Genomic DNA, 24,875 nt, shown 5'->3' with positions numbered 1-24,875 from the left:
GTATCACTACGGAAGTAGATTGCCCAACCTTCCTTCCAAGAAGTGGCTGGTGGGTTTGAACCACAGCCTTCTGGTTAGCAGTCAAGTGCCTTAGGCACTATGCTACCAGAGCTCCTGGATATCCAAGCAGGAAACATCAAATAGGTAAATTATATATATCAATAGCTTTTATTAAGCACTGGACATACCAAAAGTTGAAAATAAGTATTTTTTTCATTTCAGATAAAATATATTTAAAAATTTTTATCCAATGATAATTTTTTACCACAATCTCTTAATTAAGAAGTCTCAGGTTGATGGAATATTTTCATTCTTCCCATATCTGTATGACACCAATGAAAACTTGCTGAGTTCCCTCTGGATTATGATAGCATTATATAAAGCATGAGAAATACATAAATTATAAACAAGTGGCACTTAACGTACCCTCAAATTAGCCAAGATAAAAGACATCATAAAGCTATAAATGATAGAAGGTGTAAAATTTGTCAGTTTTGAAAGATAAAAATTTCAATTCACACATATGTATATAACAAACCCACACAAAGGTATCAATTGAGTTTCCATTAGTAGCTCCAAACCTCCTGCAAAAATCATCGTGACCTGTTCCAAGATCATTTGAACAGAAGGCTCAATTACTGGTAGCATAGTGCCTAAAGTATTTGACTGCTAACCAGAAGGCTGGCGGTTCAAACCCACTGGCCACCCCTCAAGAAGGAAGGTAGGGCAATCTACTTCTGTAGAGACACTGCCTGGGAAACCCAAGGAGGGGTGGCTATGAGTCAGATCTGACTCGATGGCAGTGAGTTTGGTTTTTGGTTTTTTATATCAAGATATGTCTGAAACTAGTTCTGCTAATAAATAGCAGCTCAAGGACTGGTACCTCACTCATTCTCCAGTAAATGAGGGCTAACATGTACATCCTACCTGTGTAAAGTACAAAAAAACACGTCAACCTCTCAGAGAAGGAAAATTCAAATATTTTCCACTAAAATGAGCAAAACAAAAGTGGTAAGACTCCGCTGTCAAAGGCATAAAACTTGCAAGACCCAGAAAACCAAGGCAGTCCCATTGTGTTCAGGTTCTCACAGGTTTCACCGCGCACGTGTGTGTGTGTGTGTGTGTGTGTGTGTGTGTTTGGCTTTTAGCTACTTGTTATGAATCAATGGTTTCACCTTAAAGAACTTCAAGTTTCATGCTCAGCAAAGAAAGACCAGCTTCATTTCATTTACTAAACGTTCATGCTCAACATACACTGAATCTAGGAAAATTGGAAGTTGTCAAAAATTACATGCAATACTGGAAGAGAGGTATACCAGAGGCATCAGTGAGCAGAAATGGACTGGTATTAGCTATTTTGAATTGGATAATCGCATGGTCTACTATGCTGGGAATGACAAAATGAGGAGGAACAGAGTCAAATTCAGCAATGAAAGAACATTTCAAGATCTCTCCTAAAGTACAACACTGTCAGTGGTAGGATAATATCCATATGTCTACAAGGAAGACCAGTTAATACAATTATTATTCATATTTACACACCAACCACTAGTGCCAAAGGTGAAGAAAATGAAGATTTTTACCAACTTCTGCATTCTGAAATTGATCAAACATGCAATCAAGATGCACTGATAATTACTGGTGATCAGAATGCAAAAGCTGGATACAAAGAAGGATCAGTAGCTGGAAAATACAGCCTTGGTGGCAGAAATGATGCGGGAGACTGCATGATAAAATTCTGCAAGACCAATGACCTATTCCTTCTAAACACCTTTTTTCAACAACATAAACCGTGACTATACACATGGACCTCACCAGATGAATTACACAGGAATCAAATGAACTCTATCTAGGAAAGAGATGATGGAGCAGCTCAGTATCATCAGTCACAACAAGGCCAGGGGCCAACTGAGGAACAGACCATGAATTGCTCATATGCAACTTCAAGCCAAAGCTGAAGAAAATTAAAACAATTGCACAACAGTAAAAATACAACTTTAAGTATTCCCACCTGAATTTAGAGACCATCTCAAGAACAGATGTGAGGCACTGAACACCAACAATCAAATACCAGACGAGTTATCAGATGACATCAGGGACATCATACAAGAAGAAAGCAAAAGGTCATTAAAAAGATAGGAAAGAAAGAAAAGACCAAAATGTGGTATATCAGAAAAGACTCAGAAACTTGTTCTTGAGCACAGAATAGCTAAAGCAAACAGAAGAAATGATGAAGCAAAAGAGCTGAACAGTAAAGACAAAGTAAAGTATTACAATGAAATGTGCAAAGAACTGAAGTTAAAAAATGAATTGGGAAGACAAACTCAGCATTTCTTAAGCTGAAACTGAAGAAAAAATGCAAGTCTTGAGTTGCAATACTGAAGGCTTCTATGGGCAAAATATTGAATGACACAGGAAGCACCAAAGAAAGTAGAAGGAATACATGGAAACACTGTACCTAGAAGAGTTGGTTGATGTCCAACCATTTCTGGAAATTGCATATGATGAAAACATCCAAGCTGCACTGAAGGCACTGGTGAAAAACAAGACTTCAGGAATTGACAGAGTACCACTTGTCTACGCCAAGAAATATGGACGACAGCTAGCTGGCCAACTGACTAGAAAGAGATCCGTGTTTGTGTCCACGTCAAAGAAAGGTGATCTAAAAGAATGCGGAAATTATCAAATACCATTAATATCAAATGCAAGTAAAATTTTGCTAAAGAGAATTCAACAATAGTTGCAGCAATATAATGACAGGGAACTTCCAGAAATTCAAGCTGGATTCAGAAGAGGACAACTATGGATATTATTGCTGATGTCATGTAGATCTTAGCTAAAAGCAAAGAATACCAGAAAGATATTTACTATGCATTCACCCATGTGGACCATAACAAATCGTGGATAAAATTGCAAAGAATGGGGATTCCATAACACTTACTCGTAACTCATGAGGAACCTATAGACCAAGAAACTGTTGCTCGAGTAGAACAAGGGGATACAGTGTGGTTTAAAATCAAGTAAGGTGTGCATCAGGGTTATATCCTTGCACCATACTTATTCAATCTGTATGCTGAACAAATAATCTGAGAAGCCAGACTATATGAAGAAGAATACAGGATCAGGATTGGAGGAAGACTCATTAACAACCTGTGATAATGACACAGTCTTGCTTGCTGACAGTAAAGATGACTTGAAGCACTTAATGATGAAGATCAAAGACTACATACAGTCTTCAGTATGGATTACACTGCAACATAAAGAAACAAAAATCCTCACAACTTGACCAATAACCTATATCATGATAAAGGGAGAAAATACTGAAGTTGTCAAGGATTTAGTTTTACTTAGATCCACAATCAATGTCCATGGAAGCAGCAGTCAAGATTCAGATGATGTGCTGCACTGAGTAAATCTCCTGCGAAGAATGTCTTTAAAGTGTTACAAAGAAAATATGTCACTTTGAGGACTAAGATACACCTTACCCAAGCCATGGTACTTTTAACTGCCTCATTATGAATAAACAAGATCAAAGAAGAATGGATGCCTTTTAATTACAACGTTGGTGAAGAATATTCAATATACCATGGACTGCCAAAAAAATGAACAAAACTGTCTTGAAAGAAGTATAGCCCAAATGCTCCTTATAAGCAAGGATAGCGAGACTTTGTCTCATGCATTTCAGACACATTATCGGAAAGGACCAATCCAGAAGAGGAACATGAAGCTTAGTAAAGTAAAAGGTCAGTGGAAAAGAAGACCCTCAATAAAATGGATTGACACAGTAGCTGTAACAACGGGCTCTACCATAGCAACAATTGTGACGATGGTACAGGATGAGGCAGCGTTTCATTCTGTTTTATGCAGGGTGTCTATGAGATTAAACTGACTCCAAGACATCCAAGATCAGTAACATGCTCAACGTTGCAAAGGAAAGAGGAACGATAGGCCCAAAAAGGAAAAGAACAGCTATTGGTACCACATCCACTACCATAAGTGACTGACTCAGAAAGATTTCATTATTCGTTAGAAAGCAATAATATAGTATTATACAGGGCTATTTTTATACCTCAAAATCTTTGGATTTGTGTTGATAACACAGGTTTTTTTAAAGCTATTATAAAACTAATCACTACAATATGGATGTAAAATATAAAACCTAATAGCACCTGTCACAGAGTAGCTGACAAATTATTTGTTGAAAGAATGTTTCTGACCTTATACAGCTTTGTTAAAATACATACCTTTTCCTCCAGTTTCTTCTTGTCTTCAGTAGATTGGGTTATTCTTTGTTTGAGAAACTCATTGAGCTGTAAAACCTCTTTTTCTGCAGATACAAGCTTTTGTTCAAGCTCCTCCTGCTGGGAATTGGATACGGACTGTTCTGAAAATGGAGCCTGGAGTGAAGTGTTCTCATATTGTGGCTATTGAAAGGTAGGGGGGAAAAAAAGCAGGTGAGATTTAAAGAGTTTGTCTTGAACACCTGGAAAGAAATTAAAGGTGAGGTACAGTGCAAAAAGTACAGGCTTTAGCAACAGAGATCAACCTTGTTTAAATATCACTTCCCCTGCTTAGACCTTATGACCAATTAAATAAGATAAGATTACTTACCATCTCTAAGCTTCAGTTTTCTCACTTATAAAACAGAAATAACAAAAAGCTTATCTTGCTGTGTTGTAAAAAATTTCAGAGATATAGTAAGAAAGTTCCTAACACATAGCAGAAGCTTAGTAAGTGGCAACAGCTATTTGGGGAGTTCTGGTGGCATAGTGCCTAAGGCATTTGACTGCTAACCAGAAGTCTGGAGGTTCAAACCCACCAGCTACTCCTTGGAAGGAAGGCTGGGCAATCTACTTCCATAGTGATACCGCCTTGGAAACCCAAGGAGGGGTTGCTGTGAGTCGGAAATGACTCATCAGCAGTAAGTTTGGTTTTTTTGTTTCATTATGGCTATTTGGTTAAAAAGTATAATTAGAAATGTAACTAGTATATTACATACATTCAAAGGAACCCTAGTAATGGCTAAATGCTCAGCTGCTAACTAAAAGGTCAGTAGTTTAAACCCATCAGCCATTGGAGAAAAGACCTGGCAACCTGCTCTTATAATGAGCCCAGCCTGGGGAACCCTATGAACAGTTTACTCTGTCACACAGGGTCACTCTGACTTTGGATCAACTTGACAACCACATACATTATTCATTATATAGAAGTAAAAGTTCTAGAGTAACAAACAAAAACTAAAGAAAAATTTCCTCATAGCACTTAAATTTCCCACTATTAAATTCAATATGCATTAATCGTGTGTTCCCTTAACTAGAAATAAGGTTCATAATATCAGGGGGCTTTGTTAGTCTTAGTTATTCTGATATTCTATTGTCAAGAACAGTGCCTGAAAGAAAATAAGTGCTCAATAAATAATTGCTGAGTGAATAAATGTATTACTGCTAATCATGTGGTAAATTCAGGTATCCCCCCTTTCAGCCCTCCCCACAAAGGATTATAACCTAGACAGAGAGGGCAAGAAAAACAAGTATTTCCTCCAAAAAATCAAAATATGTTGTTATATGAGATACCAACAAAGTATTATGAAAGCAAAAAAAAAAACAAAACAAAACAGATTTTTCCACCTAATCAAGAAATATTTAATAAGTACATATGCTAGGCATTGTGTTAGGTAGTGGGATTTTACAGCTAATGAAACAAGGTCCTACCAGTGTAATGGAAGTGTCAGACCAAAAAGATGAAAACTATCTAAGTTCTAAGGTGGTGGCATGTAGTAGCTATGGGAAGGCTTTTTAAAAAGTGAACTGGAACTAGGCCTTGAAGAACTGATAGTTTTGCAAAAGGTGAATATGCAACTCAATAATTACATAAATACCATTTACTATGTGTTGGGTATTTCAAAGATGGTAGACTCAGCCACTGCCTTTTACAACATTAAATTTTAATCAGAAGCATAGAAGATACCATTAAAGAACATCAAGCTCAATTGGCATAACATATTACATGAAAACATTGTTCCACATCCTACTTTGGTGAATAGCGAATGGGATCTTAAAAGCCTGCAAGCGGCCATCTAGATGCAACAATGGGTCTCTCCTCATCCAGAGTAACGAAGAATGAAGAAAACCAAAGATACATGGAAACAATTAGTTCAAATGATTGGTACACCATGCAATCCTCAGCCTATGACCATGAGACCAGAAGAACTAGATGGTGCCTGGCTACCACTGTCAACCACTCAAAGGGGGAATCTATGTAGGAGATCCTGGACAATATGGGAGAACAATGTGGAACAAAACTCAAAATCATTAATTAAAAAAAAAATGGGGAGGGAAGAAACCAGGTTTGTTGGTCTGCTAGAGTCTGGTGGAATCCCTGAGACTATGGCCCCTAGTTGCCCTTCAGGTCTGGAATTGAACTCTTCTGTGGCTTCCAGCCAAACAAAAGACAGGCATATGAGCTGAACTTTTACATTAGGTAGATACAATCCTTGGAGAGACCAATCATGGGAGAATAGAAGGGCTGTGTATGCACAGGGAGACAGCTCGGAGGGCAGGGATACACCAGAGGGAAGGACACAGGGAAGAGGTAGCTATGGGGAGGAAGAAGGAGGGGAGCTGTTGCATTGTGGGAAATTACAGTCAATGTCATGAGACAAAGTGTATGTGAACTGCTGTATGGGAGAAGAATTTGCTCTGTAAACTTTCACTCCAATCACAATAAAATTTAAAAAAAAAAAGACACACTTAGTTGAGTATAATATAGGGCATAATATAATATGGTAACCAAAGAAAGCCCATCTTAAATATAAAGTGCTAGAGACAGAAGGCAGGACAAATGAAGATGACATTTGGAAAATGAGAAAAAAAGCTTTACTGGAGAGATAACTCTTATGTTAAATTTTGAAATATGAGGATCCTGGGAGGTAGATACGAAAAGAAAAGAAGAAAGGCATTTTAGAAGGAATGTTATGTCAATGTAAAAGATGAGATCTATGCACAGAGACAGATAATTCATGTCTGTCTAAAACATAGGCTATGAGAAGGGAAGTATAAGAGAAAACTTGAAAACCTAGGTTGGGACCATACTGTTCAACCTTAATTCATACAAAATAGGAGCCAGTGATGATTTCTAAACAAGAAAGTAACATGGTTTAAGAAGATTGTTAACTCTGATTTGTAAATCTCTGTATTCCCTGGCATTTAGTCCAGTGCCTGCCTAGACTCTCAATAAGTGTTGAAGAGGGAAAAGAGAGAAAACGTGAAAAAGGATGACCAAAGTGCTTAAATAAAAGTGACAAATCTAGAAGCAGCAGACATGAAGAACTAGAGAATACTGTGGATGGATATGGAGACACACTCTAAGAAACTATTCCAACAGTCTAGTTGAAAAGAAATGAGTTGAACAGAGCACAGGGAACAGAGTGAAGAAACTCTGGCAGCAGAGCTGAGTTGATTTAGAGATTAAAAAAAAAAAAAAAGATGTAAATGGACAGGAAATATTAAAAACCAGGGTTTGAGATTTGGAGTCTCAGTAACAGGAAAGGTAATTAATATTCTGAGCAGAACGAGGTCATATAGGAGAGCAGGTTTAAGGAGATGTACTTAATTACAGTTAGAGCTCACTGTTATTGAGATGCCAGTTAAACATACAAGTAAAGATGAACATCAGGCAGTTAGACTAGTGGATTTGGAACTCAGAAGAATGGCTGGGTAAGCAAACTATAAAAGCTTATACAAGTGTCTCTACTATAATACAATACACACATTCCTGGAAAATCTGCAAAAAACATACACTAAAAACAATAGAGCTTGGAAAGAGATTATGGATTAGCAAAGCACTACTGAAGAAGAAAAACAAAGCAGACGGTCTCACACTTTTGGATCTCAAAACCTACTTACTATACTGTCACAGTGGTCAAAACAGCCTGGTATTGGTACAATAGGCACACAGACCAGTGGAACAGAATTGAGAGTCCAGAAATAGATCTATCTACCTAGACTGCTGATCTTTGACCAAGGCCTGAAATCCATTCAATGGGGAAGAGATAATCTTTTCAACAAATGGTGCTAGCAAAAATGGATATCCATTTGCAGAAAAATGAAACAAGATCCATACCTCACACCATACACAAAAAATAAACTCAAGATGGATCAAAGACCTAAACGTAAAACCTAAAACTATGAAGTTCATCAAAGATAAAATAGGAGCAAATTTAGGGGCCTTAATTTATGGTATAAATACACTATCAAGCATAATCCAAAATGTATGAACAGCAGAAGATAAACTAAATGACTGGCATCTTCTAAAAACTGAATTCTTAGGTACATCAAAAGACTTCTCCAAAAGAGTAAAAAGGGAACTTATAAAGAATATTTGGCAGTGGCCTATCCAACAAGGTACTTATCTCTAAAATTCACAGAAAACTTTGATGCCTCAATGCCAAAAAAGATAATCCAATTCAAAAATGGGGGAAAAAATATCAACACTTCACTAAAAAAGATATCCAGGTAGCCAAGAAACACATGAAGAAATGCTCATGGTCATTAGTTATTAGAGAGATGCAAATCAAAACAAAATGACATATCATCCCCCTCCAGCAATAAGAGCAAAACTCAAGAAGAGAGAAAACAACAAATGCTGGTGAGAGTACAGAAAGTTTGGAACTCTCATATACTGCTAGTGGGACTGTAAAATGCTACAACCACTGGGTAAAATGGTATGCCTCTTCATTAAACAGTTGGAAATAGAAATACCATTTGATCCAGCAATCCCACTACTAGGTATATATCCTAAAGACAAGAGACCCAGGACACACGTTCATGTTGACTGCAGCACCATTTACGATAGCAAAGAGATGGAAACAACCTAAGTGCCCATCAACAGAGGAACAGATAAGCTACGAAACCACGGGATACCATGCAAAATTAAAGAATAATGACAAATCAGTGACTCACTGATAATGTGGATGAACTTGGAGGACATTACGATGAGTGAAATGAGTCAATCACAGAAGGACAAATATTGTATGAGTCCATTATTGTAAAAAGTCAAGAAAAGGTTTATACAGGGAAGGAAATTTTCTTTGTTGGTCACCAGAGATGGTAGGGCGCAGAAGGGAGGGAAAAATAGATGGATAATTGAAAGACAGGGATTTAAAAAATAAATAAAGAAAGAAGATTAGCCATTGGTTTATAGTTTTTGAATATAGGTAGGCACATGGGAGTTCACTGTACTAGTCTTTGTTTCTGTTTGAAATATTTTATGATAAAAATTAAAATAAAATAATAGAGCTTACGGGGAAAATAAGGAGCACAGGTGGCACAATGGTTAAGCACTTGGCTGCTAACCAAAAGGCTGGCGGTTTGAAACCATCCAGTGGTTAAGCAGGAGAAAGACCTGCCAGTGGTTAAGCAGGAGAAAGACCCGCCACTGGAAACCAGCCAGTGGTTAAGCAGGAGAAAGATTGTTGCTGGGTGCTACTGACTGGATTTCCAACTCTTAGTTACGCTATGCAGCAGAGTAGATCACCAAGTCTTTTCTTCCTCAGAGCTGCTGGGTGGGTCCAAATGACCAACCTTCTGGTTAGCAGCCGAGAGCTTAACCATTATGCCACCAGAGATTACAACCTAGAAAACCCTATGAGTTAGCAGTTGTACTATGACATGGGGTGGCTATGAACTGAAACTCAATGGCACCCAACAACAATCTTTACAAGAGCAGATGACCAGATGCTTCTCCTGTGGACCCACTGGATGGAGTCACCATGAGTTGAAATCAACTTGACAGCACCTAACAAAAACAGCATGGGAAAAACAGGAGTACAGACAGTCCACTCGTAATTGATGGAAATTTTAAAACCAGAGTACTAGAGCTCTGGTAGCATAGTGCCTAAGGCACTTGACTGCTAACCAGAAGGCTGGTGGTTCAAACCCACCATCCACTCCTCGGAAGGAAGACTGGGCAATCTATTTCTGTAATGATACTGCCTCGGCAACCCAAGGAGGGGTCGCTATGAGTTGGGACCAACTCGATGGCACATAACAACAATGAAAACAGTTAAGAGGAGAGATAATTTGGACCTTCTGGAAAGGCAAGGCATAGCTGATATTAAAACACACTGGCACCAGTCTTGACTATGCTCTAAAAAGCAGGTATGGTAGGTACTGAGATGACAGAAAGAAATAGAACTCCTCCTACAGGCACCGCCATTCAGGTGGAAAAGGGGCAGTACAACCTGCCATGAGCTAAGAAGCACTAAAGCAGGAAGTGAACTTCTTAAATAAGAGCACTCCAAATGCAGCCATGCTTTCATAATTTTCTTTAAATGTGGTAAAAGGGCTTCCGTTACCAAAGCCATAGGTAAGCCCAGGCCTTTTTCTTTGTCTGTCAAAGGTGATAATTTTAAATCCACTATTCTAATGGTAGCACAGTGCCTAAGGCATCTAACTGCTAACCAGAAGGTTGGTGGTTCAAACCCACCAGCCACTCTGCAGAAGCAAGACTGGGCAATCTACTTCTGTAAAGATTTACCACCTCAGAAACCCAATGGGGGTCACTATAAGTAGGAATCAACTTGATAGCCATGGGTTTGGAGTTGTTTATTTTTTTGTCTGTAATAAAATCATGTATGAACCAGGAAGACTTCAAACCTATACTAACATCATTCTCCTATTTACCAGTTGTGTACAAGCAAAAATAAATTACAGAAATATGTTTTGTAGGAAGACAAACTATAGTTGAAGCTATAGATGAAATTAATCAAACAGAAAAGTCTGAAGACAGAATGTTTTTCTCCTTTCAGTAGGATCTTTTTAGCCTTTAATATCTTCTCTGACTGATAAAAACCCTCTCTCTGGAGGAACTCTTTATTCTCTTCCATTCTATGACCATTTTATTGATGCTCTTTCACAAGTTATTATTTCCTACTACCTTCTCAAATAAGACTGTTCCCTACCTTTAGTCCCAGATCCCATTCTCTTCCCACTGCACACACTGTCCCTGCAATACCTCATCATGCCTAAAGCTACAACCACCTGCATAGACTGAGGACTCCTAAATCTCTTATCTGTGGTCCAGAACTGGTACCCTGAATATCTACCTCATTCTTTATCTCAGCCCCAAACTCATTTTTTTTTGTTTGTTTGTTATTTTTTTCTGTTCCTGATGTAGTAGTCTCTTTTATTGTCAGTGACACTACAGACCAAACCAGGCAATCATTCTTCTCATCACATTAAATAAGTCACCAAATCTAGCCCCCTTTACCATGCTGGTGACACAGATATTTAATAAATGCTCTTCCTCTTACAGTGACCGCCTCCCCTTGTTTTCACTGAGGTGCTCATTTAACTTTTGGACAACTGAGAAAGTCTCCTGACTTTGCCTGCCTCCAACACCATTTATTTTTAATTTTAGTCTTTATTGTGCCATTGAAGTCATCTTTTAAAACTTAGTATCTGGTCTCAGAAAAGGAGGTAGTTCATGGAGGTGATTAGTCACACATTTTATTTCCTCCTCCATTCCTGACTCTTCTTATTCCTCTTTTGCTCCAGGCAAACAGAGACCAATTAACATAGCTTGCATGGCCACTTGCAAGCTTTTAGACCTCACCCCCACCCCTGCAATTACGAAATGAATTGGGAGGTAGAACAGTAGCACTACACATGGTAACAGGCCAGTTAACTGAAATGCCCATGAAACCATGAGCTAAACCAAAGAACCAAATCCCATGAGGTGTTTAGTTATACATAAGCAGCCTCAGCAGCTGCTCTTTTGTTGTTGTTGTTAATTTATCTATAATAGAACATCTGTCAATTCAACTTCTTACAGGTATGCAACTTATTGACAGCAATCACATTAATTGGCTGTGCAACCCTTACCCTTACTCCATGCAGCTTTTCCATCACTGTAAACGGAAACTCAGTGATCCATAAGTAATAAACTCCTCCTTCTCCCTCCCTCCTACCCTTAGTTGTTGTTGTTGTTATTTGCCATCGAGTCGGCCCCGACTCATAGCGACCCCTCCTTGGGTTTCCGAGGCAGTATCACTACGGAAGTAGGATTGCCCAACCTTCCTTCCGAGGAGCGGCTGATGGGTTTGAACTGCCAGCCTTCTGGTTAGCAGTCAAGTGCCTTAGGCACTATGCTACCAGAGCTCCTCCTACCCTTAGTAACCACTAATAAACTTTTTAGTCCTTACACAATTGCCTTTTCTTGTCTTTTTATATAAGTGAAGTCATGCAGTATTTGTTCTTTTGTGACTGATTTCAAGCAGAATAGTATCTTTAAGCTCCATCCATGTTGTAGCATGTATTAACACTTCATTTCTCCTACTAGCTGAGTAGTATTCCATTGTATGTACATACCACATTTTGTTTATCCATTTACTTGTTGATGAACATTTAGGTTTTGGCTACTGTGAATAGCACTGTAATGAACACTGATGTACACAAGTCTGTTTTCATCAAGACTTCTGGGTATATACCTAGGAGTAGAATTGCTGGGTTATATTGTAGTTCTATTTTTACTTTTTTAAGGATCCGCCACACTGTTTTCTACAATGGCAGTACCATTTTGCATTCCCACCAGCAATGGATAAGAGTTCCAATTTCCCCACATCCTTGCCAACATTTATTTCTTTCATTTATCTTAGTCATTCTAGTAGGAGTGAAATAATTTCTCTTTATGGTTTTTATTTGCTCTCTTTGATGCCTAAAGATGTTGAGCATCTTTTCACATGTTTGGTGGTCACTTGAATATCCTCTTCGGTGAAATGTCTATTCAAGTCCTTTGCCATGATGCCAGAAGAACTGGATGATGCCTGACTACCTGTTTTGGTCCTCTAGTGCCACGCTAACAGAAAAATACCATAGCTGGATGGCTTGAACAAAGAGAGATCTACTTTCTTACAGTTTAGAAGACTAGAAGTCTGAGTTCAAAGTGCCAGCTCTAGGGGTTGGGTGAAGGCCCCTTGACCTCGGGCTTCAGCTCTGCCTCTTGCTCCCAGCCCACTGGAGCTGGAGGCGTCTCTTAACTCAGGCAGCTGCTGGCTGCTGAGGCTGACAAACCCAAGGCCAACAAGTACAATGGCACAGTCCCAAGATCGGCAGGGCTAGCATCGCAGGCTGTTGAATGAAGACTCAGCTATGTGCAGGGGCCAAGCGTGCCAAAAAGCTTGAGACCTTTCTCAAAGCTGTCTTTGTACTGGAAGTAGACCACATTCCACGAAGATGAGAACTGTTCTTCACTTCTGTGGCCCCAGCATGCAGCATAGATCTATAATAATCATTTCATTGAATAGGCTCATTTGGAAAGGTGGGATTAACTTACATAATACTCATTAGAAGCAAAGTGATTTCATGGGAGAAAAAATAGCTGGAGAAAAAATAAATAGATAAAATTATGTAATAGAAAATAAATAAAATGGAACTAAAACAAGGATTGAGCGATACATCAATGAAGTTTTAATGAAAGAAATGAACTGTATATAAGAGTAAATATTATTTGGTTGGTCTTTCTAATGCACACAGATATATGAAAAGAATAAAAGTTTTCTTCACTTAAAAAGAGGAAAAAGCATCCTTTACTTTTTTTTTTTTTTTCCCGTGAAGGTCTGTTTACCACAGGTTGGAATTTTGGAACAAGGCATTAAAAGTACAAACCATTCTTTGGTTGTACCATTGTACCAGTTAAATAATGTAGGAAGTTTTGTATTTTAGGATAAAGGTCTAGTTATCATTTTCTACCTATGAGATCATTAATTTAAATAATGTTGCAACAGTGCAATATAGCAACTCCGAACTTGAATTTTCTGTTTGGTTCTCTCAGTTTGAGAAACACTGAGCATTTTCTTCCTTTTTGGTTTTGTAACTCTAGGTCTTTGTATGTTTTCATCATAATACATTACTGTGTCTTCTCAAGGAGCTCTGGTAGCATAGTGCCTAAAGCACTTGACCGCTAATCAGAAGGCTGGTGGTTCAAACCCATCAGCCACTTCTCGGAAAGAAGGTTGAACAATCTACTTCCATAGTGGTATCACCACAGAAACCCAAGGAGGGGGTCACTATGAGTCGGGTCCGACTCAACAGCACATAACAACAACAACATGTCTTCTCAAGCCACACTTTAAAATTCTCTGTTCAGCTCTTTTGCTTCATCATTTCTTCCATTCACTTTAGCTATTCCACATTCAAGAGCAAGTTTCAGAGTCTTCTGTGACATCCATTTTGGTCCTTTTTTTCTTTCCTGCTTTTTTAATGACCTTTTTTTTTCTTTACGTTTGATACCCTTGATGTCATCCCACAACTCCCCCGGTCTTTGGTCATTAGTGTTCAATGCATTCCATCTATTCTTAAGAAGGTCTCTAAATTCAGGTGGGATATATGCAAGGTCCACCACTAATTAGTCAGTTTGTCATATTGTAGTGGTTTGTCACTATTCACATAAATATGAAGCACGTCAATGAATTATTAATTAAAAAAAAGTAATTAAAAAGTTCCTAATCTTATAATTATTAAAATATGCTTTACTATTAAAAAAAAATTACAAAATCATCTATAGTCTTACCTGCAAACTAGCTACATAAGAATCCTCACAATTTACATAATGCCCTAACATAGCATGTTGTGCCCGTAATTCATTATCTCTTATCCTCTCATGCAGGTGGGTTATTTGTTGCTTCTGCCTGCAAAACATAAATTGAAATCACATTATAATGAACATAACTTTCTGATAATGTCTATTTAAATTTATTGCAACAATAGTTGAAATCAAAACTTTCAGTATTCTATTAATTTGACATAAGAGCTAAAAAGTATTACCAATGTCAAACCAGTCATAGTAGGGGATATTTTAAAACCAAAGTACCACAATACATTTGGAATACAATAAGATTTTATTTATGTTGTAGAATACGTAATATAGTCTTATGTACAATATTTTTCTTAAGAGTCTAACAAAATCATACTGTGCTTTCTTCTTATTATCTAACCTAGAATAAATGTTATGTCCTCATTCTGGAATACCTTTTCCTTAAAATCACTACTTTCATTCACCCAAATTCTGCCCAACACTTAGTACCAATTGAAGCTTTTAAAAATCTCACCATCAGGGGTGTAAGGTATTTTATAGAGATCATCAAGCCCAACTGTAATTCTATGTCTGAAACTTCCTGACAACATATTACTATTTTCCTTATTTATTCTACCTATCTCCCTCATGTAAACAGAAGTTCAAGGAGGGCAAGATTTTGTTCACTACTGTGTCCCCAGCACTTAGGAAGCTCCTGGTATGTGCTAGATACTCAACATGCATACACTGAATAGATTAATTAACTATTTCCTTGTAATTGAACTGAACTGACAGCTTTGTCAAATTAATGTTCATTTGTAAGAAGGCCAATTTTGCTCAAGTCATTTGTTTCACTTAAAGAATAATTTTTTAAAAAAATAAAAATGACTCTGAGTGAAACAAGCTCCTTGCAGTCTATACCATAAACCTAGCTTATTCCAAAAGTTATTTTGTAAATAATCTTTGGAAACACTGAGCTATTTGTTTTCCCACACCTTTCCTTTCTTAAAGGCTCTCTCTCTCCTCATAACTTTATTATGAGATTATGAGTATTATTTTTAAATTTTTGAAGATTAGAGGTAACATATGTAAAGCTCTCAGCACATGATGTCTGGCAAATAACATGTTCCAAATATACTAAGATACATATTTATAGAAATTAAATAAATTGCTTAAGGTAAACTATGAACTGTTGAAGCAAGATTTGAACTTCTATTCCAAGAACAATACCATATCCATCTGACTGAAGTGGCTCTCTTGTCTATGGCCATACCACTCTGAAGATACTCAATCCTGTCTGAAGTGGCTAAATAGCATATTCTCACATTTCATAAAACAAATCCTGTATGCTTCAATTTCCCTGACATTTTTTTTGGTTATTTATGGGTTTAAATATAAATTTTAGGATGAACTTGACAAGTAGAATGAAAAATACTGTTAAGATTTTGACTGTTGTCACAGTGAATTTATAAATACATTTGTGAAAACTCAGCTTTATGCTATTGTGCCTTCTAATCCACATCCATGTATCTCTCTCCACTCAGTTGTGTATTCTTTCATATTCTTCAATGGTTTACTTTTATTTTTTAACCAAGGAAAATATTTATACCATTCTTAATACATTTATTCCTAAGTCATTTAGCTTTCACTATTATCATAAATAATAGTGAAAGCTAAATGACTTAGGAATAAGGAAGGTTGGGCAATCCTACTTCCATAGTGATACTGCCTCGGAAACCCAAGGAGGGGTCGCTATGAGTCGCTATGAGTCGGGGCCGACTTGACGGCACATAACAACAACAACATTATCATAAATAGTAAATTTTTGTTTCATTTTTGAGTTAGTTACTATTGGTGTATTAACACTTATCAATTTCTGAAAATTGACTTTATATTATATCAGTAAATTTTCTCAGATATTCCACATAGACAATAACGGGCAATCTACTTCCATAGTGATACTGCCTCAGAAACCCAAGGAAGGGTTGCTATGAGTCGGGTCCGACTCGACAGCACTTAACAACAACACAACATAAGTAACATAGTTCTTTTAACATAGTTCTTTTCTTAACATAGTTCAATTAACCTAAATTTCTGTATGCCTGAAGTATTTAGTAGTTGAATAAACTCACCGATCAATTACAATTTCTTTCTGCCTCAGTAGTCCTTCTTTTATCTTCAGCACTGATTCCCACTTACTGAAATCCTGATAATCAGAAGGTGAATAATTTTGACGAGATGATCCAGTCAAAACCTGAACAAAATGTTTACAGTATTAGTAAACTAAAGGTATCTAAAGGGAGTATCTATATAAAATCTAGTATTTTCCCTATGATCTCCTTTAAAAATTAAGAGCTCCTTCTCTGATTTTCCAAAAGACTATCTGAAAGCACATTTGTTAGTACAACATAACTTGAAGAATTTCAAGAAGTTTCAATGTAAACTTAAAAGTCTAATGAAGAACTGATGACAATAGGACATTAAACCTGGTTTAGTATAACACCACTATCTATAAGATCCTTTTTAAAAAAATTATCTTTTGGAAGCTTTCTGGAATTAAAAGCTTAATCTTTGCCTAAAGAAAAAAATACAATAAAGGAATGCATGATGGCTACTAGAACAGACTAAGATTACTGGGAGGGTGTCCACAAAGAAATGAAAGCAATGAATGTAGTATATTCTAACTTCAAATTAGTCATTCATCACTTGAATTATATTAAAATTTCAAAAGCACAGATATTTTCACAAAGCAGTGAATATTATACATAGGAAATATGACTATCAATTAAGGAAGTAATTTGAATAATTAGTGGCCCTCAGTTTTAATTACATAATTTGATGAAATATCTGCTCAAATTTAAGAAAACCTTCACTTATTTAAAAGAAATCAATAATAATAATTAAAAAATATGGAAACATCCTCAAATTTATATCATTCAAACAAACAAACAAACAAAAATACTGGCAAATCAAATAAGAACACTGTAAGTTCCTTGGCAAGCTAAATGATGCTATATAAACACCACAAAGTAACTTTAGCAGAATTCAAATGTGCAGTCCTATTTTTATCCTTTGTGTTCCAAAGATGCCACTCATAAACCCTGCTTCTGAATAAACATCCAGTTGTGTGCCATCAAGAAGTCCTTTAACTGTTTAATAAAGATGATTGTCAACTAATATTAGGAAGGATGTCTCAAGTAGGAGAAAGAACAGGATGAACAGAACAAGAAGGATGGAAGGCAGGTGATAACAGGGTACATAACTTTTTCAGATAGGGAGTTGGGACTTACTGGAGTATAAGTGATACACAGTGTTATAAGGGCAAGTTAGTCACACACAGAGATCCGTCTCTGAATTTCATCCCTTATCCAGTATACACCTGTACAAACACGTCAGTGGTTAAAATACTAATGCATTATCACTGTGATTGGTAAGTAACTGCTACCCAAACCCCCTAAATATCCCTTCCACTGCCCCGTCCTTCACAGAACTCCCCATAATCCAACAAATGGCTATTTCCAGGCATAATAAGGAATTTCCATCCATATACAGCAACTTTACTAATTGGATGGTTTCTACACTAATGCCCCCCAATATCCTCATACCCAGACCTACCTACCAGCTTATACTTAGTTGATAAAACTAGGATTCAAACCCAGTAAACCCAACAAGGAGCCACTGCTCTCAAGCACCATATTGGTATACTGCCTCATTCATGGCCTAATTATTAACTACAGTATTCCAAATTCGGTATCATCACAAGAGCTGGAGAAATCTGTCCAAAGTAATTGCTCTTCATTTAACAGAAGCTAAGAAAGAATACAATGCTGTGAACAATACTGTTGATATTAAGAGAAATTCTCTACTCATTAAAACTATGTTACCTAGTTAAATTTGTAGTTTAAAAAAAAAAAAACCTGAGAAAGAAATCTCCATTCCCAAATGTTTAAAGAATTAAACTCAGAAAACAGACCATTTCTCAACTCATTTTATGAGGTCAGCATTGACCCTGGTACCAAAATCAGACAGACAGTAGGAAAAAAGAAAACTACAGGCTAATATCCATTATGAATATACACACAAAATCCTTAACAAAATTAAATCAAATCCAGATATATAACTATGGATAGAATAACATGTCATAATCATGAGGTTTATTTCAGAAATGCAAGGTCAGTTTAACCTTGGAAAAATCAATGTAACTCATCACACTAACAGATTAAAAGAGAAAAAGCATATGATTCTCTCAATAAATGAAGAAAAATCATTAGACCAAATTCAGCCTCTGGTCATGAGAGAAAACAAAGAAACAAAGTATAAAAGAGAACTTTCTAAAACTGATAAAGGGCACCATAAAAAAAAAAAAAAAAAAAAAAACCACCATCTACAGTAAATACGATTAATGGTAAGAAAACTGAATGCTTTCTCCTTAAGGATACCTATCCTCACCACTCCTATTCAAAATAGTTATAGAAGTTCCAACCAGTATAATAAGGCAAACAAAAAGAAATAAACTGTAAATTTGGAAAGGAAAAAGTAGAATTATTTTAATGCAAATCCTAAGGAATCTACCAAACCAAACCAACCAACCTACTTAAATAAGTGACTTTAGCAAGGTTGCATGAGTCAAGGTCAATTTTTTTAAAATCTGATTTCTACAAATAGAAATTTAAAATATTTACATTAAATTTTAAATATTTAGATGACATTACATTAATGTATTATATTTACATTAAAATATGAACTTTGCTGAATATAAGTTAGAATGCAATAAAAACAAATAAATAATAATCACAGGAAGTATCCACTTTATTTCATTCTACCTTAAAGTGGGACTGAGGGATAAAACATGGTCTTGTCTGCTAGGAGAGAATACCATACAATGCACTGTCCTGGCAGGAATTTCCTACCTCTTCATCACTTTAGTGCTATCCTACATCTGTAAATAATCACGAGATAAGAGAAAAAGCCAGGTGAAGTAAACAGAGTACACCAACAATGCAGAAACAAGAGTGATAACAACCTACAAGCTAGCTCTTAAGAGCTGTCAACACTCTAGGGGAACAAAGAAGCCTTCCTTTTATTGAGGCAGAGGACAATCTGCTTCCTAAAATGGAAAAGAAGAAAATATTTTATACTCAAATAACCTCTGCCGCATATTCCATTAGTAACACTTTTTTTTGCCCAAGTAGTTAGAAAACAATTAAGAATTTCTATCCAATAAACAGTAAGTGGCTAAGAGAGGAATACCATTTTGTGACAGTTAAATATGGTTAGTAAAATACACATGTTGAACATATTCCAGAAAACCTAGCCATTGGTTGACAGTAGCTGATAAGACACTGAAGAGATTACTTAATATTGCTAGAAGAAAATATCTTTCAAAATTTACTTGTTCATGAAAAATAAATTATTTACTGTTACACTTAAAATCTCAAGTAGTCAAGTCATATTTCTACCTGACTGTACTCAATATAGGACCTCTGGTGGTGTAGTGCCTAAGGCATTTAACTGCTAACCAGAGGGCTGGTGGTTCAAACCCACCAGCCACTTCTCAGAAGGAAGGTTGGGCAATCTACTTCTGTAGTGATACCGCCTCGGAAACCTAAGGAGGGATTGCTATGAGTCGGATCCAACTCGACAGCAGTGAGTTTAGTTTGGTTTGTTTTTTTTGGTAGTCAATATAAATAATCAAAGAATATATGAGAACATTTATGACTATAATTTAAAGCTTATGAATAATAAAACTTTAACTAGACGTGAACATGAAATGTAAAAGGTAATTAAAAAGGCATGTAACTGTGTTAGCTAATTGAACAGAAAAGATGCTTAACATTTCAATATCTATAAAAATTTAAAGACTTTTTACAAGTAAACATTTTTCATACACATTAAATCACTAGCAAACCAAGGGAGTGTGAGGAACTCCTCATTTAGCTATTTTACCTAAAAATACATAAAACAACATTGTTGCAATATGATTAGAAAAGGAAACAGTACTTCACTAGCCAAAGAAGCATTGTCAGTCTTGTGCACGTGGACCTTAACAATCCAGAATTATATACTGGGAATACACATATAGACACCTCTTATTGGAAATAGCAAATTTCACTGTCATAATTGTATTATAGTAGGTATCTGTAACAGTATCAAATACATACTACTTAGATGAGATCCAGGTGCAATAAAAGTTGCCCATATATGTCTCCTAATGGCTAAATATGCTACTAATAAAAGCTTACTATATATGTTGAAGCTGAAAATAGCGCAAAAATCTTTGGCCTCAGCCTGGACAAATACTGTTCAATTTAGATAATCCAGTGCTACCACACTTAACTGCAATACAACTTCTGCAGTTCTTCAAGCTTGTTATCTCTCCTTCATTTGCCTTTGTCTCTGAGCTCATTTGTCACTCACAACATGTCAAGTAACACAGCTAATCTCCTTCTGTTTCCTGGAATAGGCTATATGTAGATACTCTACTTGCACTTTTAGGAAAGAATCTTGGTACCTCATCCGAAAGTAAATAAATTCACAAAGATCAATACTGAAGATGAAAATAAAACCACAAATTACAAGGAACTTAAAAGTCGTTTTTTTTCACTGATAAGAGGGATATTGTTACTAAAAGAATGATGCATTTTTTAAACAAATCTATTTCTCACTATTTATGAAGTGCATTACTACTTATTTTCTCTACCAAAATAAAAATAAAAACATTGTATCAGTAACTCCTTCCTCGGAGTGACCCATTACAAATAGAAGTCTGCATCTTGCCTTTGAAATTTAAATTTACAGGGGAGTTCAACAAAATGAAGGAATAGGCAGACAAGCTACAGACCCTCTGCAACAATGTCATGAGATATCAATTGAAACTAGATACAGAAGACAATCCTAGAACCCTAAACTTTGAAGGGAAGGATAATACCAACCAGTAAAAGAAACTGAATGAAACAGTGACTAAAGAGACAAACCGAGCTGTGGATTGCTGACTGTCCTGAGGGTACAGACATTTTGAATATTTCTTGATAGCAGCCTAAGGATCAGCTCTTCTCACCAAAGCTACATGGCCAAAAACTACAGATCACAGCTAAAGCAAGAACGCCACCCATGCATGCTTGAAACAACTGTGCTGGCCACTTGGAAACACCCAAAATTGCTGTGTCCTCAGTATAGTCACTGGCAATCCACAGGTCCACCTGTCCCCTTTTTTTCTGATCTACCTTCTGGTTCTCTTCCCTGTTCCTGGTTCCCTTACTCTTTTCCTTCTTTTGGTTCTTCCCATACCTTGTTTTCCCTTTTGCAGTTTTCTATGATCTTCTACTCTTGCTCTTTTCTCTCATTCCACCCTCCCTAGATACTGTGGCTTTTCTTTTTCTCATTATCTTTCTTTTATCCTTTTTAAATATATTTTGAGATTTTTTCTTATTTATCACATTTCTCTTTTTTCTTTTGCAATTGTTCCTGTTTGTGTATAAGGTTTGAGTTCTTCGTTCTCGTATTTTTTGGTGGGTTTTTTTTTGAGGGGGGGGTCTGAGTGGGAGACAGCAACTGTTCGCACACAATGAAAGTACACCTGTACCACCTGCAGCCCCACCCACTGAGGACCACCACTTGCTTCTGCACCAACTGACCAATGGCAGACGGTGGCAAATACCAGCTCAACTGACTCTCAACTGCTCTTTATGAACAGCTAACAGAGATCTGTATACAGACTCTAATTCTCTATCATACCCACCAGGAGACAGGTGATGAGTGCCTAAGTGCTAATATTTAGCGAATAGAGAAAACAGTATCCTGCTCAGACAGATATATCAAAACAAAGGAAAAAGAAATCCTGCACGAATCACACCAATATACAACCACAAATTAAACATAAAATACGACGACGCCACAATGTCTCAGAAACTACAGACCATCACAGTTCACACACAAAAAAAGCAAGATAAAATAGTAGAAACAAGGGACAAGGACACAAACACAGAAAACATCCCTAAGGAAGGAACAGCATTGGAATTCCCTGATAAGGAATTCAAAAGAACTATATTTAGGTACCTTCAACAGATTGAGAGACAGATCAAGAAAAATCTTGACAAGATCAAGGAAAACACTGACAAAATTAGGGAAGACAGATAAAACTCTAGAACAATTTAGGAAAACAATACAAGAACAAATTGACAAAATAAACAAAAGATCAGAAACGATACAAAAACAACAAACAGAAATCCAGAAAATTAATACTAAGATTTCAGAAATAAGTAACACACTGAATGGACAAAGATGTAGACTCGAATCAACAGAAGGCAGAATTAATGAGACTGAAGACAAATACGTCAACACTACTTTGTTAAGGGATCGATCAGACAAAAGATCAAAACAAAATGAAGAAAGTCTAATATTCATGTGTGATACCATCAAGAGGAATAAGCTATATGTAATCAGAATTCCAGAATGGGAAGAGACAGATAAAACCACAGAGAAAAAATTGTCAAAAGATTTGTTGGAAGAGAATTTCCCTAACATGATGAAAGATGAGAATATATCCATTCAAGAAGTTCCACGAACCCCAAATAGGATAAACGTGAAAAGAAAAATCACTAAGACATATTTATCATCAATAAACTCAACAAAACCAAAGACAAAGAAAGAATCCTGAAAGCAATCAGGGAAAAATGAAAAGTTACCTACAATGAGCAACCAGTAAGACTAATAAGCTCTAATTTCTTGGCAGAAACCATGCAGGTGAGAAGGCAATGGGATAATATATATGAAATCCTGAAAGAAAAAAATCTCCAACCAAGAATTATATACCCAGCAAAACTGTATACTGAATATGACGGTAAAATTAGGAGATTTCCAGATAAGCAGAAATTAAGGGAATTTGTTAAAACCAGACCAACTTTACAAAAGATGCTAAAGGGAGTCCTTTGAACAAAGAACCAACAAGAGCAAACAATAACCAATGATTAACAAACATTATAAAATAACCCAGAAACCAACACAGTTATAAAGTATCCAAAGTAAAATAAATTTAAAAGACTGTAAACAAGGAACCAGAGACATCAATTGACAACTGAGGACAACTACAATCCAAAAAGAGGGAATAAATAGTGTAGTTACAGAACATCTAAATGGTGAGGAAGTCAAGAGACAATTGTAAGATAGAACAAATTGTTTTAAATATGGGAAGAAAATTATAAATTACAGGGTAACCGCAAAGAAAAATAAAAAACCTTCACATCAAAATTAAAAAGAGGACAAGCACAAATACTTAGCAAATACTAAAACAACAGCAATGAAGGAGATGATAGCACAACTCATAAACAAAATGAGCTCAGCACAGAAAATTATATGGAACAGAGAAATCAGCAACACCACAAAGAAGACATAAAAAATGACATCAATAAATTCATACTTGTTGATAATTACATTGAATGTAAATGGATTAAATGCACCACTCAAGAGATGCGGAGTTGCAGACTGGATAAGAAATAAAAAATGAAATAAAAAAATTCCTTGAATAAAATGAGAATGAAAACAACACATACCAATATCTTTGGAACACAGCAAAAGCAGTGATGAGAGGCCAATTTATAGCAGTAGATGGCACACATCAAAAAAGAAGAGCCAAATCTAGAAGCAATCAGCCCTAAGACATGATGGCCCTCGAGATCAGAAGAACTAGATGGTGCCCAGCTACCAATGCCAACCACTCAGGAAAGTAATAAATCTGGAGATCCTGGATACAATGGGAGAGAAAACATGAAACAAAATCCAAAAACTCAATAATGACCAGAATTACTGGTCAGATGTAATCTGATGAGACTCCCAATACTATGGCCTTGGAATACATTCTGTGCCTGGAATAAAACTCACCTCTGGGGCGGGCTCTCAGCCCAACAGTTAACAAGATGTACACGCAGACCACTCAACCCAGGATGATGCACCCACATACTTATGGTAATACATCCCTTAGAGCAATAGACCATGGGACAGCAGAGGATCAACATTCAAATTGAGGAAATGCAGGACAAACAGGAGTGCAGAAATATGAGGGGCACAGGGGGAGGGTTACAAGGTAGGGAGGGGAGGAAACTGGGTTAGGATTGGACATGGCGAATGGGGAATGAAACTAAATGTACGCATTACATTGAATGTAAAACAAACTCTTAAAATAAAAAGTATATTATATACACACCAGATTTCAAAGATTTTATATGCAAAAAATAATTTTAAATGTCTCAATAATTGTATCAATTACATGTTGAAATAATATTTTGGATATATTGGGGTAAATAAAATAT

General features: G+C 36.5%; 1 protein-coding gene across 1 annotated transcript in view; it reads right to left on the bottom strand.

Annotated features, from left to right (window-relative positions):
* CEP85L (centrosomal protein 85 like) overlaps positions 1–24,875 on the bottom strand; it is a 217,553-nt gene that overhangs the window by 60,597 nt on the left and 132,081 nt on the right. The window contains exons 4-6 of the mRNA XM_007954193.2: positions 16,704–16,825; positions 14,569–14,686; positions 4,245–4,424 (exon numbers count right to left, since the gene is read on the bottom strand). Coding sequence (XP_007952384.1) covers positions 4,245–4,424; positions 14,569–14,686; positions 16,704–16,825 — 420 coding nt within the window. The remainder of the gene's footprint in view (positions 1–4,244; positions 4,425–14,568; positions 14,687–16,703; positions 16,826–24,875) is intronic.

This window comes from Orycteropus afer, unplaced genomic scaffold (assembly GCF_000298275.1).
Source record: "Orycteropus afer afer isolate SDZICR_OR568_19922 unplaced genomic scaffold, OryAfe1.0 scaffold00441, whole genome shotgun sequence".
Taxonomy (NCBI): domain Eukaryota; kingdom Metazoa; phylum Chordata; class Mammalia; order Tubulidentata; family Orycteropodidae; genus Orycteropus; species Orycteropus afer.
Note: the sequence above shows the minus strand (reverse complement) of the source record. Positions and strands in the feature narration are given on the sequence as shown.